Source organism: Trichomycterus rosablanca, chromosome 13 (assembly GCF_030014385.1).
Source record: "Trichomycterus rosablanca isolate fTriRos1 chromosome 13, fTriRos1.hap1, whole genome shotgun sequence".
Taxonomy (NCBI): domain Eukaryota; kingdom Metazoa; phylum Chordata; class Actinopteri; order Siluriformes; family Trichomycteridae; genus Trichomycterus; species Trichomycterus rosablanca.
The window spans coordinates 6,765,687-6,783,960 of record NC_086000.1 but is presented as its reverse complement, the minus strand read 5'-3'; the positions used below and the strand labels follow the sequence as shown (position 1 = coordinate 6,783,960).

Below are 18,274 nucleotides of genomic sequence, written 5' to 3'. Positions count from 1 at the left end.
CCCCGTGTCCGCGTGGGTTTCCTCCGGGTGCTCCGGTTTCCTCCCACAGTCCAAAGACGTGCAAGTGAGGTGAATTGGAGATACAAAATTGTCCATGAGTGTGTTCGATATGACCTTGTGTAATGAGTAACTACGGTTCCTGTCATGAATGTAACCAAAGTGTGAAAACATGACGTTAAAATCCTAATAAACAAACAAACAAACTGTATTCCAAGTAGGGCCAAGCTGGTTGTCAAAGGGGCACTGGCCTCAAAGAACCGCCACTGACCAGAATATAATCCCTTGTACCTGAATAAAATCATGTAGATTCAGAAGTTCTGCTGTTCATGTAAACCGAGTCATCGAGTTCATTGGGTCAGTGAGGCCTGTAAGAGATACAGGGTCGGCGCTAGGACCGTGGTGTGTGTTTGTGTGTGAATGAGTAGCAGCAGCGGTGCAGACTCAGAGCCGTTTGGAAGGCGTAGTGGAGCAAAGGCGAAAGAGAAGCGTGGTGAATGAAAACACTTTACCTGCCCTTATTCTGTGGGATTTAACTAGCAGCAGAAAGCGCCTGACGCTACCTTAAGCAATGCTCCGGGGACATTTTTGATCTTTGGTTCAGGTAAGGTCTCATTTGTGTTGTTTTCGCGCCGACTACACGTCCGACTGTTAGACAGAGGGAAGGTCTGGTGGTGTTGTTGTATAGGATGCGCTTGTGCTCACACTGCCCGTCTACAGGCCTCTGCTTCTGTCTTTCACTGCTGCTTATATTCATGTGTTCCGAACAGCTTCGGGTTTCATTAAAGAGTCGGGTTATCTATATGGACGCTTAATTTAGTGAAAGAATGAAGGCTGACATGTGTAAAGCGGAACCGTGTTTGTGTAGGGCTGAACCGATCCGGATGCTCTATTGATCTGTCATTCAACTATATCGTGTCTTGTCGGCTCGAGCTGACCGCCGCGTGGACGCTTCAGGCCTACTCTCTGTTCACCTGAAACTTTTCATTTAAAACGAGAATTTGTTTAAAAATAATGTCAGGAAAGATGTAAACGTGAGTCGGCCGTATTTGCTTGCTAGCTGCTGAGTTTTCCTCCTCGGCTAGGCGGGCACACCCGTGAGAAACAGTGGTCATTTAAGGTGATTTATCTTCCGCTTTTGGGTTGCTCACAAACTGCTACATGTGTGATGTGTAGGGCACTAAGAAGCGACGTGCATGTCACAATTAGTCATTTACATGTAGTGCGCTTGTATGGGAAATGGGAAGGTATTTGGGACTGGGTTTACTCCCACGTTGTTACTTTGAACCTTGTCTGTTTTGACTGTAGGAGGAGCACAACCTGGGCATAACGTTTTTTTTTTGTACATTATTTACTATGATTTCCCCTCCTACAATAATAAGCTGTACCTTTTAGTTCTGGTATTTTAGACAAATATTGGGGAGATGCATTGTAGCATTTTATTTATGCATAGGTAATGTACCTATTAGAAGGTAAACACGTTTAAAATCTAAATATTACGTTGTTTTTAATAGTACAAAAGGGGGCGGCAAGGTGGCTCAGTGGGCAGCACTGTCGCCTCACAGCAAGAAGGTCCTGGGTTCGATCCCCAGGTGGGGCGGTCCGGGTCCTTTCTGTGTGGAGTTTGCATGTTCTCCCCGTGTCTGTGTGGGTTTCCTCCGGGTGCTCCGGTTTTCTTCCTACAGCCTAAAGACATGCAAGTGAGGTAAATTGGAGATTGGATCTTGTGTAATGAGTGACTACCGTTCCTGTCATGAATGTAACCAAAGTGTAAAACATGACGTTAAAATCCCAACAAACAAACAAATAATAGTACAAAAGGGGGTTTGGAATGTCACACCATGACACATGCTGAAAATCACTCTCTGGTAGTATTTAAAAAGGTTAAAGGTGTTTCTTAAAATTCATGTTTGAGAAAAATGGTTTTAAATAAAGAACACATCTGCAAACATGCCAAGCACTTCATTAGATACACTCATCTTGTGCTTATATTCATTGATTTTTTTTTTAAACCACAACACAGATGAAATTTGTGTGTATACAATTACTGACTGTCACTAATCTTTTGCTATGTTCATTTTAAACATGTACCCCGTTTATGAATTAAAATGACCCCCAGGACCCCAATGACCAGTGCAATCACACTAACATGGTAGTGTGTCTTGCTCTTGTATGAATGTAGCAGGTGCAGCAATGTTGTTGGGGTTTTAAAATACTGGTTAAACTCTTTGTAAGGAACACATACGCAGTTACCATTGCTCGTAGCTGTACAGCCAGAGACTAGAGCTGTGTCCTTTATTAGCGGACACCTTAACACACTGATGACAGGACGCTGTTGGCTTCGTATTTCTAGCCGCAGCACTATTCTCCACCCGGCACTGACAAAACATCCCAACAACACTGCTGCACCTGCTTCACTTGTACAGGTAAAACACACACTACAATGTTATTACCATGTTGGTCATTGCAGTGTTGAGAATGGTCCATCACCCAAATAACATCAGGTTCCTTTGGATTTCTAAATGGGGTAGAGGGGTGACAGTGTCAGAGCATCAGATGGGCTACAGTCAGTAATTGTCCTAGTATTGTGTAGTCTTTGAGCATGCGTTCTCAGCCATAGGCGCAGTAATTAAAGGAGTAAAAACACCCTCTGAACTTTTAATGCAGACTTAATTAAAACTTACAAACATGGTGGCTTTGCATCACACAGTGACAACCATTCCCAAGTTCAATAAGGTGGAATATATATGGAATAGGATGAAACACAACTGTCAAAATGATTAGTGGAGAGCTCCAGTCCCATCTTTACTCCCCACAATGGACTCGTAAGATCTCAAGATACCTTGTACCCACTAGAGCTGACCTTTTACCCCATGTACCTTTAAACTAAGGAATTTAGGGCAACGCCTTTTCAGGCAGTGTAGTTAGCTATTTACTGTCGTTTGTGCTGTTTCAGATACTTTTGTGCTTCAAAGACTTTTCCAAAATTTGAAGACTGTATTGTAAACTGTTTATTGGAAATGGCCAAAGAACTCTGCGGTGGGCTGCATGTGTTTGTACTGACCGCTTTCATTTATGAGTTGAAAATGCTATGGTACTTTTTCTTTCTTCACCCTTTGTTCTGTCTTCTTATCCATTACTATGCGAAAGGTCTACAAGTTCCTCCTGGTCCTGTTGACGCAAATGGCTCGTCAGTGACATGCAGAATCCCAGGAATGCTGCTTGAAATATGCCCACACACAGTTGGGTTTATTGTGTGTGTAGATGCCCTCAGGAATTAGTTTTAAAAATCTACCAAAAAAAGACCCCAGTGCTGCTGATCTTGTGATATGACTGGCCTCGTCTTGCGTTAGGGTTTTCCTTTTTTTAATTAGCCTTGGGTTTTTTTGAAGGGGGGGGCATGTAGCATTTCCCATGCTGCCTGTCTCAAGTGCAGTGATGCCATTTAAGCATAATGTAATGCAGCTGTATATTTCAGCTTTTATTTTTTATTAACTAGTTTTTATAGATCTAAAAGACTGACATGGATCACACTTACTTGTCAGTCTACCAGTGTTTTTTTAGTCTGTGGGTGACAATGTGACTGAAGGCTGTTCTCTGTCCAGAATATTATTTAACACTCTTAAAACAAGCACAACAAAGCTCTCCACACACCTCGATGATTTGCTGAAAATTGGTTTGATTGAGGGCACAAGTGACCCTATAATGTTGTGTGTGAACTAGATAACTCGGAGAATAAAATTAGGTTAATTGCCTCATACTAAACCCGACATTCTCTGCAAGCTCAAACATGCACAGGCTTATTACACCTCGTTCAGCGTATGTGCATCCAGACTAATAATCTGATCACCATCAAAGGTTTTTAGTTATCTTATTATTTAAGTAATGTAGACAGAATACTAACAACTGAAACTTAGCAGTGAGGTGCTATTTCTAGTATCAAGTCCAGTTTTTCTGCATGTATGTACTAAAATATTTGTATAAACAATTTGAATTGGTTTATGCTTTTACTTTTTTCTATAATATACTAGATGTGCATAATAGTATATACATTCACACCATATTGATTAAAACAAGGCAATCTAACTAATAACCTAAGATATGAAATCTTCAATTGAAATGCACAGATGTTGAGCATATACTCCAACACACACAGATGCATTAAATAACTACATGGGACTACTGGGAAATGTTGTACAATGCAATAAAAACGAAACTTTGAACCATTAATTCAATGACAAAGGTACAAATAAATGACTTAATGTTTCAGCTGACCAACTTGATTGTGTTTTGTAAATATAGACATATTTTGGTGTTAATGCCGTCAACATATTTAAAAAGTTAAGTGGACAAACTAAGTTACAGCATATTACAACTGTACAGAATATGCAGGTGAATCTGTAACAGGTGAGGGTATCGTGTTTGGGTTTAGCTTTTATTCATATAAAACATTTCTCAACACAGGATTGCAAATCATTTAGCTCTGTCACCACCTACCGTACATAATATTTGGAAGGATGCAGAGAATCTTTAAATATGTCAGTCTGTGTAAAGCAAGGCCAGAAAGCGCTGTTGAATGTGTTTGACCCTTGAGCCTTCGGACAGCATGAGAAACCGTCATGCTACTGCGATAAATATAGCCACATGGGCTTGGTGGTACATCGAAAAACCGTGGTCATTTAACCCAGTCCGTCGCTGCATGAAGAAATGCAACCGGATGCACTGTTGGACAAAAAGTTCTGTGTTCTGAGTTCTCTGCTTTCTCTGACTTGCTTACGTGTGAAGGTACCATTGATGCGGAAGTCCGTTGGAATTTTAGAGAGACATGCTGCCACCAGGGCAACACATTTCTAGAAAATGATGTGATCAGAATAAGAATTCCCCTTCTGTTTTGTTTATGCAGACAGCTGTGCAGTACAGGAATCATGTGTGCATCTGTTGATGTTTATCCTGCACTGTTGTTTTCTTTTGCTTTGACTACGGACTATACATCACCACCTCCAAACTAGATAACTGTTGTGATGTCAGCCCAGATCATGGTTTAAAGAGGCTGCTTGAGTGTAATGTACTGTATAATGTGATAAAAACTGGTCTAGAAACGCTCCAGTGTTGCACATCTGATTCACTGAACTAAATATAAGGTCGACATTTAGTAACAGTGGTGCTATCCGTTTCAGCCAGTGCAGTAGTAATACCGTGCGCAAGTAAATCCAGTCTTTCCCCAGCTGTAACCCACATCTACTTCAGCACATTGCACTACTGATGACTCACTTTTGCCTTAAAACTTCTTCCATGTTGTAGCGGTGGCTGATGACTGTTCCACGAGGACGTGGTCGGCTTCTCGGCCATGAGGCTCCGATTCGCATCGGATGGGGTCGGCCCTGCAGCCAGAGCTGGAATGATGAATGATTGGAGAGAGGGCGAGTGGGCGGAGGCCCCGGCGCTGCACAAACCATGTGACCCCAAGTTAAGGCATCGAGTTCATTCAGTTGTTGCTGGCTGGCTGCCAGCTATGCAGGCATTTCTCCCCAGTTCTGAGGAGCTGCCCGTAGTGCAGAGACTGCTCACGTTTATCAGTAGCACTGTTTTGGTTTCAGGTCCATCGTGGACTGATGTCATTGCTGCTTACTCTTTTTATCCAGCTTTTTCTTTTTATTTCATTTCGTGTCCTCAGTGACCTTGTGTGAATGTGTTATTTTGGCTACATTTTTTCTGATGCACCAGAATGGAAGCTGTGTGAATATTCCAGTTTTCATTCTAACTAAAGGTATCTGGGTGGTGCTGAACTTACTTGCTGCCCTGACCTGAATAAAGTAGTAAGTTTATAATAAATAAATTAAATACTTTATTGCTGCATATGGCATGGGAGTGCAGAATTGTCAGTAAATTCCACCTGCTAAGTGACTGTTTTTTGTTTGTTTATTAGGATTTTAACATCATGTTTTACACTTTTGGTTACATTCATGACAGGATCGGTAGTTACTCATTACACAAGATTCATCAGTTCACAAGGTTCATTAAACACAGTCATGGACAATTTAGTGTCTCCAATTCACCTCACTTGCACGTCTTTGGACTGTGGGAGGAAACCGGAGCACCCGGAGGAACCCCACGAGGACACGGGGAGAACATGCAAACTCCACACAGAAAGGACCCGGACCGCCCCACCTGGGGATCGAACCCAGGACCTCCTTGCTGTGAGGCGACGGTGCTACCGACTGAGCCACCGTGTCGCCCCGAGTGATTGTAATGTGGGCAATAATTCAGTGTTATCAGGCTAATCGGTGTATAAAACACAAACTATACTGTTATAAGTACATAAAATATAAAACATTTTCATTTTCATATTTGATGAAATGTTGCAATAAATACAATTCGTATTGCTTAAATAATATTTAAGTATTGTACAATTTCCCTTAGCTCTCCCTTAAACAAATAAAACGACGTTTGCAAACTCCGCTTGACCACAGGTCTGTTGTAGAAAAGTGTTCCAGTTCACTTATAACGTTGGTTTAGCAACTGACCTGAAGTATTTTCGCCCAGTAAGACAAACCTGGAATCCACTGTTTTAATTATTGCTCTGAAAGCTTCTTTCTTGACTGTCTATAGAGCAATCGTTTCCTTGCATATTCGTAATACCGTTGTTTGCAACAGCCGTGGCTTGACAAACTGTTTAGTATGTAGTGTTTTAGTCTGTTCTGAACTGTCGACACAGCTTATTTCTTTGGCAGGTTCTTCCGGTGCATATTTGGTCTTCCTCTCTTCATCCTCCATCTGTTTTTGGTTTATTTTCTTTCACCATATCAAGGAAGCCTTTCATCTGTTAACTACCTGGCTAACTCGTGAGCCGTATCTAATCTGCACAACAGAGCTATGGCATGGTGGTATTTGAAAAATCCATTCAGTATGAGGAATCCAAGAAGGTATACCTAATGTACCGTCATACCGCCCAGCGCTAGTCTCCTGCTCAACTGCAAATACTGATGCTGTGAAGGCCAGATCTTTCCCTTCATTCATTTATTTGTTTATTCATTTTCAGTAAATGCTCTTGAGTGTTTTGTTCAATTAAATTGTGCAGTTCCGATGTATGATGTGCAGTTGTGCATAACAAATAGTACAATGTGCTGTGTTATTATCAGTTCAGAGGACATGTTTCCTCTCACTACACAAGAGTGAGACTTTATAAATTGCCACTGCAGTGGGCAGGAATGACCTCCTGTAGCGGATCCCTGTTACAGTGGAGTTGGTGGACCAGTAGACCAGTACTGTCTGGTATATTTGTACTATATTTGCCCCTTTGTTGGCTAAATGAAGGTTAAAGAGTGAACAAATAACAGATTTTTGTGTTCATTGCATTTACAACATGTCCCAACTTTTGTGAAATGGGGTTTGTAATACTGATGTACTTAAGAGTGTGTAAAAGTTGTATATTTGCAATGATGGTGTGACTTTTTACACACTATTTAGTAATGACAGGAATGATTAGAAACACAGCAGCTGTTACTGAAATTCCTCAATAATGGCTGCAGAGACCAAAGCAGAACAGTAAGATGAGCATAAACATTGTGAGCAAAACCAGTTCAGCATTCACAAGTTGGTGATTATTAGAGATTCAGTCAGTATGTTAAAGCTCTTCCTGACTGATTATTAGTGTAGATATTAAGATGATAAACAGAATTTTACCTTCACACTAGAACATAATGCAACATTTCTACATTGTTTATGTTACACACAGATTTGTATGTGCAGTTTAACATTTAGTCGGACTCAATACAGACTTTATACACGATCAGGCATCAACCTGTTAGTGGGTGGGATATATAACATTTTATCCTCAAAGTTGATGTGTTAGAAGCAGGAAAAATGGGTGAGGATTTGAGCGAGTTTAACAAGGGCCAAATTGTGATGGCTAGACGACTGGGTCAGAGCATCTCAAAAACTGCAGCTCTTGTGGGGGGTTCCCGGTCTGCAGTGGTCAGTATCTATCAAAAGTGGTCCAAGGATGGATCAGTGGTAAACCGGCGACAGGGTCATGGGCGGCCAAGGCTCATTGATGCACGTGGGGAGCGAAGGCTGGTGTGTGTGTGGTCCGATCCAACAGACGAGCTACTGTAGCTCAAACTGCTGAAGAAGTTAATGCTGGTTCTGATAGAAAGGTGTCAGAATACACAGAGCATCACAGTTTGTTGTGTATGGGGCTGCATAACCGCAGACCAGTCAGGGTGCCCATTTTTGGGCAATGTTCTGCTGGGAAACCTTGGGTCCTGCCATCCATGTGGATGCTACTTTGACACGTACCACCTACCTAAGCATTGTTGCAGACCATGTACGAAACGGTATTCCCTGATGGCTGTGGCCTCTTTCAGCAGGATAATGCACCCTGCCACAAAGCAAAAATGGTTCAGGAATGGTTTGATGAGCACAACAACGAGTTTGAGGTGTTGACTTGGCCTCCAAATTCCCCAGATCTCAATCCAATGGGTGTCTCTCAGCAACATGGTTTCTGGGGAACTGGGTTTTATTCTCACCTTTGGCTCCTTTTTGTGAGAAGTTTTGTATGTTCTCTCTGTGCTAGTTTCCCTCGAGTTTCTGCCTAAAGTCAGATTGGATGCTATAAATTGTCTCTTGGTGTTTGGGTGTAATTAAACGTGATTGGATGCTTCCCCTCAGGGTGTGTTTCTGAACTGAAGGTTTCTGGGTGGTGCTGAACTTACTTGCTGCCCTGACCTGAATAAAGTAGTACGTTTATGATAAATAAATGAAATACTTTATTACTGCACATGTCCTAATATCTGGCATGGAAGTGCAGACTTGTCAGTAAATTCCACTTGCTGAGTGTTTGTAATGTGGAAAATTCCTGCACAGAAATGGTGGTTCTAATCAGTGTCATCAGACTAATATGTGTATAAAACACAAACTATACTTATTTAGTACATTTTTTTGAGTGTATTCGTGTGTAAGTGGAGACACAGTTTGTTTGTTTATTAGGATTTTAACGTCATGTTTTACACTTTGGTTACATTCATGACAGGAACGGTAGTCACTCATTACACAAGATTCATCAGTTCACACAAGGTCATATCGAACGCACTAATGGACAACTTTGTATCTCCAATTCACCTCACTTGCATGTTTTCGGACTGTAGGAGGAAACCGGAGCACCCGGAGTAAACCCACGCAGACACGGGGAGAACATGCAAACTCCACACAGAAAGGACCCGGACCGCCTTGCCGTGAGGCGACAGTGCTACCCACCGAGCCACAGTGCCGCCCAAATGGAGACAGCGTTATATCTTGTTAGCTTATTGGTCAGATGCTTTGGCACCAGTTTGTGCGTTTTTAAGTACTCTCCTTGTGTCATTGGTGTTCCATTTAATTCATAGAGGAGTGTACAGTGGTACTCGATGTCCCCTAAACTCGAAATCTTTGAAACTCGACGCCCTTAGTCAAGAAATCTGTACCCTTAAACTCGACGCGTGTGCGCCTGTCCAAACTGCGTTTGTGCACCTAACTAACGAAAACTGAATCTGAATTGGAAAGCTCTGATTGGTTTATACAGCTGTTTTTCAAGGCTTGAACCACGACTGAATCTGAAACAAATGCACTGATCCATGGAGTCGTTGACACACGGCACCATAAGGGAATAGAGTGAGCAAAACAAATGAATCTTGAACCACAGATAAGAGCACAGCTTTCTGATTCAATTCCTGATTCATTGGAGACCAACATGGATTCTTTTTACTCCAACTTCAATAACTCCAGATCAGAATTAGTTAGAAGCGAAATTTTGTATGGTGGTAGTAAACAACATTTGCCCCAGGAATAAATTAAATATGTTATATTTATGTATAATATGTTATAATGTTATAATATTATTATTAATATATATCATAAAATGAAATGTATGCAGTTCCTCTGGACCATTAAAACGAAGGTTTCCCATACATCCTTATGGGAAAACAGATCTTGAAACTCAACAACTTTTAAACTCAACGCAACTCCCAGAACTAACTGATGTTGAGTTTCAAGGTACCACTGTGTTATGGTCTGAGTGTTTGGTAATGGTGTGAATGTGTCATGGTGAAAGTGTTTGGTGCTGATGTGAATGTGTCGTGGTGAAAGTACATATTCCTCCCATCTTGTACATTCCCCCCAGTCATGTATACTATGCACATGAGAACAGGAATGTCTAGATATCAGAATGGGATGATTTTCAGCTCTGATTCGCGTCCAGCTGTCGGGTGATATTTTGCGACAGGGTATGTGTGCTGCTCTTCTATGATCACAAAAAGAAATCATGTGGTGTGAGGAGGACGGTTATTTATTGTCTAGTGTGCACAAGTTCACAGAGAACCAGAAGTTTTTTTGTAGAGAGATGAATTGTTTACGTGTGTAAAAGCTGAAGTTGCGGGCTGACGTGAGTAAAACTAGCCAGTAGTGTAAGACTGTGGAGAGTTGGTGGTTTCTCAGGAAGTCCAGTTTGTTCAGTGACACAGTAAGGATGAAAGCCTTATTGTGCATTTTTCACTGTTCATTAGCTCCTCTTGAATCTTTGCCATTCCTGATAAAATATTGAAATACATTGTAATTTTGAACTTTAAAAACCTTCCGATCGTCCGACGGCTGCTTTGGACGGACACAGCAAAAATTCTCCTCTAAAGCAGAAGCACCTGTAACTATTTGGCCGGCAGGTGAAGAGTATGCACAGATTTGAAAAGGTCTGTCCTTGAGATAATTGACGAGCTCCTCCCGTGTAATTCTGGACTGACCTCACCTTTCTCAGAATCATTTTTACCCCACCAGGTGAGATCTTGCATGGAGCTCCAGAGCGAGGGTGATTGACTGTGATCTTGTATTTCTTCCATTTTCGAATGATCGCACCAACAGTGGTCTCTTTCTCACCAAGCTTCTTGCTGATGGTCTTGTAGCCCATTCCAGCCTTGTGCAGGTCTACAATCTTGTCCCTGACGTCCTTTGATAGCTCTTTGGTCTTGCCCATGGTGGTCGAGAGATTTGAACGGAAGAAACTGATTCTGTGACAGGAGACTTTTATACAGGGACAGGACTAATTTGTGTGCCTCATGGGCACATAACCGGTCTGTGGGGGTCAGAATTCTTGCTGGTTGGTAGGGGATCAAATACTTATTTCCCTTAATTAAATACAAATAAATTTATAACTTTTATTTACTGTTTTTTTCTGGGTTTTTTGTTGATATTCTGTCTCTCTCTGTTAAAATAAACCTTCCATAAAAAATATAGACTGTTCAAGTCTTTGTAAGGGGGTAAACTTACAAAATCAGCAGGGGATCAAATACTTATTTCCCCCACTGTAGGTACACGGAGGGGCATACGATGTATTCAAAATCCCAGCTCTGGTGTGCTAGCGTATTTTACTGCGGCGCCACCTGAGTGGCATATCAGTTATTGTATTTAATGCATCACCTCATTTCACTCCATTAATTGGTTAAATTTTCACAAAGAAATCCATCATACAAATTATATTCATCATTTCAGGCAAATTCACAATGACATATTTTGTATGTTTTTAAATATTCAGTGATAAATATGAAATATATTCAAATAAATAAAGGAGGATTCTGCACTGCTGAGCATGTCAGGGTCACGGTGGGTCTGGTTCCACCAGGAAACACTAGGCGCAGGGCAAGAACACCCTGGTCAGCATGCGGTTCATTGTAGAGAATGTTAAGGCCTCAGTGTGTGTATCACAAGTGGAACCTCGGCATGGTGCAGGCTCTGCCCATTTCAGAGTAATGACTTCCTTTTAGGGAGCAGCCACTCAACACGTCTGTGTTTTTGCTCGTCAGCCGTTAAAGTTTTCTTCCTTCATCAAAGGAAATTGTATGTCATGGAGTGCCGCTCTGTCCACACCACTACACTACTGACTACTGCCAAAAATGAAAGCCATGTCTAAATACGTAATTTGGATGATTCTACCAAAAATGTTAAATATAGTAACGTTATTGTGCTGCTCTTATTATTGCTTTTTTTATTTCATTTTAATTCACCACTATTTTATCCTGGTCAGGGTACACTGAGTCCAGCTTCCCTGTAATAGAATAAAGTTTAATAAAATACAACAAATGTAAGCTGCATGAATATTACATTAGAAATGACATGATTGTTCCGCCGTTCATTGTAATTATGTGGTTCAGTTTCCCCAGAATTTAGGAGGCTCAATGCAGTGACACATCTCAGGACACCAATCTACACATCTATTGCTGGGCCTCGGCCAGACCCTTTCTCCCCATACATAGCCAGTCATGTCTGTTTGCAGATGCCTGTCCGGCTGATAGCGCTGCTGTGTTCTGAACCTTGGAACCCTGTTAGTTTATACACCGATCAGCCATAACATTAAAACCACCTTCTGGTTTCTACACTCACTGTCCATTTTATCAGCTCCACTTACCATATAGAAGCACTTTGTAGTTCTACAATTACTGACTGTAGTCCATCTGTTTCTCTGCATGCTTTGTTAGCCCCCTTTCATGCTGTTCTTCAATGGTCAGGACTCTCCCAGGACCACTACAGAGTAGGTATTATTTAGGTGGTGGATCATTCTCAGCACTGCAGTGGCACTGACATGGTGGTGGTGTGTTAGTGTGTGTTGTGCTGGTATGAATGGATCAGACACAGCAGCGCTGCTGGAGTTTTTAAACACCTCACTGTCACTGCTGGACTGAGAATAGTCCACCAACCAAAAATATCCAGCCAACAGCGCCCCGTGGGCAGCATCCTGTGACCACTGATGAAGGTCTCGAGGATGACCGACTCAAACAGCAGCAATAGATGAGCGATCGTCTCTGACTTTACATCTACAAGGTGGACCGACTAGGTAGGAGTGTCTAATAGAGTGGACAGTGAGTGGACACGGTATTTAAAAACTCCATCAGCGCTGCTGTGTCTGATCCACTCATACCAGCACAACACACACTAACACACCACCACCATGTCAGTGTCACTGCAGTGCTTAGAATGATCCACCACCTAAATAATACCTGCTCTGTGGTGGTCCTGTGGGGGTCCTGACCATTTAAGAACAGGGTGAAAGCAGGTTCAGAAGATATGTAGAGAAACAGATGTACTACAGTCAGTAATTGTAGAACTACAAAGTGCTTCTATATGGTAAGTGGAGCTGATAGAATGGACAGTGAGTGTAGAAACAAGGAGGTGGTTTTAATGTTATGGCTGATCGGTGTATATATTTATCAGTTTATATATTTAGTTCATATATCTGTTTTAAATTTACTTGAAAATTAATTACTGTGCAATTTTAGCTCCTTCTTTACTGTGTCTGTTGTTCTTGCTGCTTTTGGGTCATCGTATATCTGCAGGTTTTAAAGTCAAAAGGACTTTGTGTATATGTGAATTGTGTTTATGCTCACAATGTGTATTCAAACAGAAAGACAATGAGGTGAATAACTTGTTTTCCTTCACTCTGTAGAATGAGACTGATGAGGTTAACATGTCTTCTTCTCGTGGTTTTACAGGTACCTTTGAGGAGAAGCTCCTTGCCCAGGTGAAGAAGATTGTGGGCGTCGGAGCTGCTGCTCTCACTCTGAGACTGTCTCTATCTTCCCAGCATGACCGACGTGGTGATTGTGAAGGAAGGATGGCTCCACAAACGAGGTGGGTGTTGCCTTGTTTGATTTTCTGATGACCACCCACCCCAATTGAAAACGACGTCATAACCCGGGGGGCTCCGGGGTTCGAATCTCGACTCTGCTACCGGTCGGCTGAGCACCCTCTAGCAGGCACAATTGGCTAATACCTGCAGCAGACAAAATTGCCTTCCAGTCTGCTGGGTGGGAAAAACCGGACCAAAGGGTGGGGTTATCAATGCTGTGTAAGGACCTTGGTTGCCCAGGTCTGGCTGCCAGTACAGAAAGTGAAGGAGCATAGAGATCAGGGGGGCGTGGCGCTCTGCAAAGCTGACCTCGCGTGCGAATCCACCAAAGGATGGGTGAATAAGAATAACCACTAGCGACGTTGTAGCCTAGTGGTAAAGTGACTGGACTAGTAATCAGAAGGTTGCTGGTTCAAGCCCCACACACTGCCCTTAACTCTCAATTGCTTAAACTGTATAATGTCACAGTAATGTAAGTCGCTCAGAAGTGTGTGAGGACAATTCAGTGTGTCTTTCATGGAGATCAGAACATCACTGCCCAAACTCAGACTGACGTACACTCTTAACGAAAGGAATCGAAGATGGGATCATGTGTTGGAACACCATGTTGCATCCTTTTTGACTGCTGCTTGTTTAAACCTTGTTCTTTATACTCTGTAATGTATTGGCAGAGTTGGGTCATCGTTGCAGCATGGTCAGTGGATTTTAGAACAAACGAAGCTGGGAAAAGAACTCGTGGGCTGACTGGTCCGCTCTCAGATCAGCTTCCGTTAACGGTTCACTCTTTGCATTTCTTTCGGTTTGTTTTTCCTGTGTGCTAATCGATTGGCTTTGATAACGCGAGTCAGACGGCTAGCGTTTCATTCGGTCGAGGGAAGAGACAGAGGAAGTGAGCACAGACGATGTGTGAGAGAGTGCAGGCAGAGAATAGAGCAGCTCAATAGATCTCTGTAACAAACACAAGCCTGTTTACAACACAGTCACATCCTGTGCAATAAAAAACTGGGGGGAGGCTTTATTACAGTAAACTGATTCTCTTACACAAACACACTTGGCCTCAGTTCAAATTAAGTGGGTCAGATGAAATGCACCAAGTGATGTATTGCTACACTTGCATTTCTATTCAAATTAACCAGTATTTGCCAAGTACCAAAAGTGTTGATATGAAAACATCTTTTCTCATTTATACATGTGTTGTAGCTTGCACTGAAACAAAGCCAAAAAATTTATTTGAAATCTTGCCCCTTTTACAAAGACTAAAAATTATTAGGACCCTTTTAAAGTTGTAAGAACTAATTGCGAACACGGGGAAAAGGGCAAACAGAAGGAAAAAGTCCAAAAATTAAAAAGATGCCTACTGTGAAACATGGAGGATGCTCTGTGATGTTTTGGGGTTGCTTTGCTGCCTCAGGCGCCTTGAATCTGTGCAAGGCACATTGACTCAGACTCCCAGCAGAGAAGTGCAGAAATCTTATTTAGTAATACACATGCTGGATTGCATCCCAATGCTTTCAAGGGCTGTTCCTCAAAACAAGTTAATGCTATTTTTGGGGGCAGCTCAGTGGGTAGCACGGTCACCTCACAGCAAGAAGGTAGTGGGTTCGCTTCCCAGGTGGAGCGGTCTGGGTCCTTTCTGTGTGGAGTTTGCATGTTCTGCGTGGGTTTCCTCCGGGAGCTCCGGTTTCCTTCCACAGTCCAAAGATATTCATGTGAGGTGAGTTGGGGATACAAAATTGTCCATGACTGTTTGACATTAATGACTTAAACTGATGAATCTTGTGTAACCAGTAATTATCTGTCCTGTCATGAATGTAACCAAAGTTAAAATGTAACATGACGTTAAAATCATAAATAAATAAATAAATAAATGCTATTTTTGGTTTTAATTTTTATTTTAATGCAGTGTTTAAATGTCAGACAATGGACAGTGGTAGCCTAGTGGGTAGAGTTTTGGGCCTTAAACCTTTCTGCTCCAGGGACGCCATACAATAGCTGACCCTGCGTTCTGACCCCAGCTTCCAAACAAGCTGGGATATGTACTATACAACTGTATATGTATACAGTGCCTATATAAAATCTTCATACCCTATCAAAATCCTTGCCTTTTGTCACATTATACCCTGAAAATGAAAATAAATGATGTCTAACTTTTTCCAGCTGTATTTACACATTATAACCCTCTTCATCAACGTGAAAATTACACTTTAAAAAAATCTGATAAATTATTATAATTTAATTAGTAAAATACCTGGTTTGGATAAGTAACCAGCCCCTTAGAGTGAACATTATAAACTTGCTCAGGTACAACCAATCACCTTCCAGATCATACACCAGGCTAATTGGCCCACACCTGACATCAATTGTACTGGTTTTGCTTACTTCAGAATAAAACCAGCTGTTCCACTAGTAGTAGTGCATGGTAACACCATGGTTGGAAAGGTGCTTTCAAAAGAGCTCAGTGATAGAGTTGTGGAAAGGCACAAGTTAGGAGAAGGATACAAAAAAATTTCAGCAGCTTTAACAATCCATCTGAGTACTGTTCAGAGCATTATCAAGAAGTGGAAAGTGTATGGCACCACCAACACCTTGCCAAGACCAGGCAGTCCCTCCAAACTGGATGACCGAGCCAGGAGGGCATTGATCAGGGAAGCTACCAAGAGGCCAATTGCAACTTTGAAGGACCTACAAGGCTGTATGGCTGAGGTTGGTCGGCCTGTGCATGTGACAACAATCTCGCACGACGCTTTACACAAAGCCATGCTGAGTCTCGTTTGCGCTTTGCCAAAAAAGACTTGGAAGATTCTAATGACATGTGGCAAAAGGTTTTATGGTCAGATGAGACCAAGATTGAACTTTTTGGACTGAACTTCAAGCGGTATGTTTGGCGAAAACCAAACACAGCACACCACCAACAATACACCATACACCAACATACCTACTGTGAAGCACGGTGGTGGCAACATTATGTTATGGGGGTGTTTCTCTTCAGCAGGAACTGGGCAATTGGTCAGGATTGAAGGGAAAATGAATTCTTCCAAGTACATCCAAATTCTTGAGGAACACATGCAGCCCTCTGCTAGACAGCTGAAGATGGGTAGGAGATTCATCGTCCAGCACGACAATGACCCTAAACACACTGCCAAAAAAACAAAGCAGTGGCTTAAGGATAGGAAGGTAAATGTCCTTCAGTGGCCAAGTCAGAGCCCTGACCTAAATCCAATAGAAAATCTGTGGATGGACTTGAAGAGAGCAGTGCATTGCCGGTCCCCACAAAATTTGATTGAACTCGAACAATTGCAAGGAAGAATGGGCAAATATTCCCCAATCCAGATGTGCAAAGCTGGTAGAGACATATCCAAACAGACTCATGGCTGTAATTAAAGCAAAAGGTGGCTCTACAAAGTACTGAATCAGGGGACTGATGACTTTTCTAACCCTGTTATTTTACTTTTAAATTTTTTGTTATTAATTTTCAGTTTTATTTTTTCTCATTGCTTGAATGTTGTAAGGCAAAATATGTAAATAAAGCTGGAGAAAGATTTCTTTGTTGTGATTTTTGATTTCAGGCTGTAAGACGTATGAAGGGGTATGAAGATTTTCTATAGGCACTGTATATGACAAATAAAGGCATTCTTCTTATTCTGCTTCTTAAAAGTAAAATGTTGGTTCTATTCAATGTGGAATGAAGAATAATGGATATAATACACTTTTGCACATTTCACCTTACTTTAGAAAAAAACTTTTTTGGATGAAGGGTACCACATCTGTATGTATATGCAGGAGGTTGGACACTGAAAGAACATTTCAGTTGTTCCACAAAAATTGTCTATGCTATGCCTATGATTGTGGGGGGACAGGTGGGCTAAAGATCTGCGATGCATGGGCACCCTGTCCTATTCCTGCTTTGCGGCTAGTCTTTCCCATTTGAACTGGACCTGCCGCAACACTGACCAAAATAGTGCAGCTGTGGACAATGAAATAAAGTGAAAAAAAAAAACAAGTGCATTGTATTAAGTATTAAAAGATGCTGTTAAAGACTTCTTTGTCACCAAAGTTGGCATACTATTATATGTCTAATCAATCTGATCTATTAGGTTATTAAATAACTCGCCTGAAATTGTTCCTGATGTGTTTTAACCCAAGTACTGGGTGGCACGGTGGCTAAGTGGGTGGCACTGTCGCCTCACAGCAAGAAGGTCCTGGGTTTAATCCCCAGGTGGGGCGGTCTGGGTCCTTTCTGTGTGGAGTTTGCATGTTCTCCCTGTGTCTGTGTGGGTTTCCTCCAGATGCTCCAGTTTCCTCCCACAGTCCAAAGACATGCAAGTGAGATGAATTGGAGACACTAAATTGTCCATGACCGTGTTTGATATAACCTTGTGTAATGAGGAGCTACCGTTCCTGTCATGAATGTAACCAAAGTGTAAAACATGACGTTAAAATCCTAATAAACAAACAAACAAACCCAAGTACAAGTTATTCCATCATTAGCCACTCTCAGTTGGGTTGCCAGATTTCATCCCTGGCAAATCTGGACAGGATGTTTCAGAATTTTTAATTTCAAACCGTCCAACGAATTAGCATAAGTAACCAGACAATTTGGTCGGTAAAGTGTGTAAACCTTCCGATCTGTCT

The 18,274-nt window shown here is 41.8% G+C and overlaps 1 protein-coding gene across 1 annotated transcript in view; it reads left to right on the top strand.

Moving 5' to 3' along the window:
- The first annotated feature begins 454 nt into the window (after nucleotides 1-454).
- Nucleotides 455-18,274, top strand: part of akt1 (v-akt murine thymoma viral oncogene homolog 1) — a 75,842-nt gene continuing 58,022 nt past the window's right edge. The window contains exons 1-2 of the mRNA XM_063006959.1: nucleotides 455-601; nucleotides 13,506-13,644. Coding sequence (XP_062863029.1) covers nucleotides 13,599-13,644 — 46 coding nt within the window. The 5' untranslated portion in view covers nucleotides 455-601; nucleotides 13,506-13,598. The remainder of the gene's footprint in view (nucleotides 602-13,505; nucleotides 13,645-18,274) is intronic.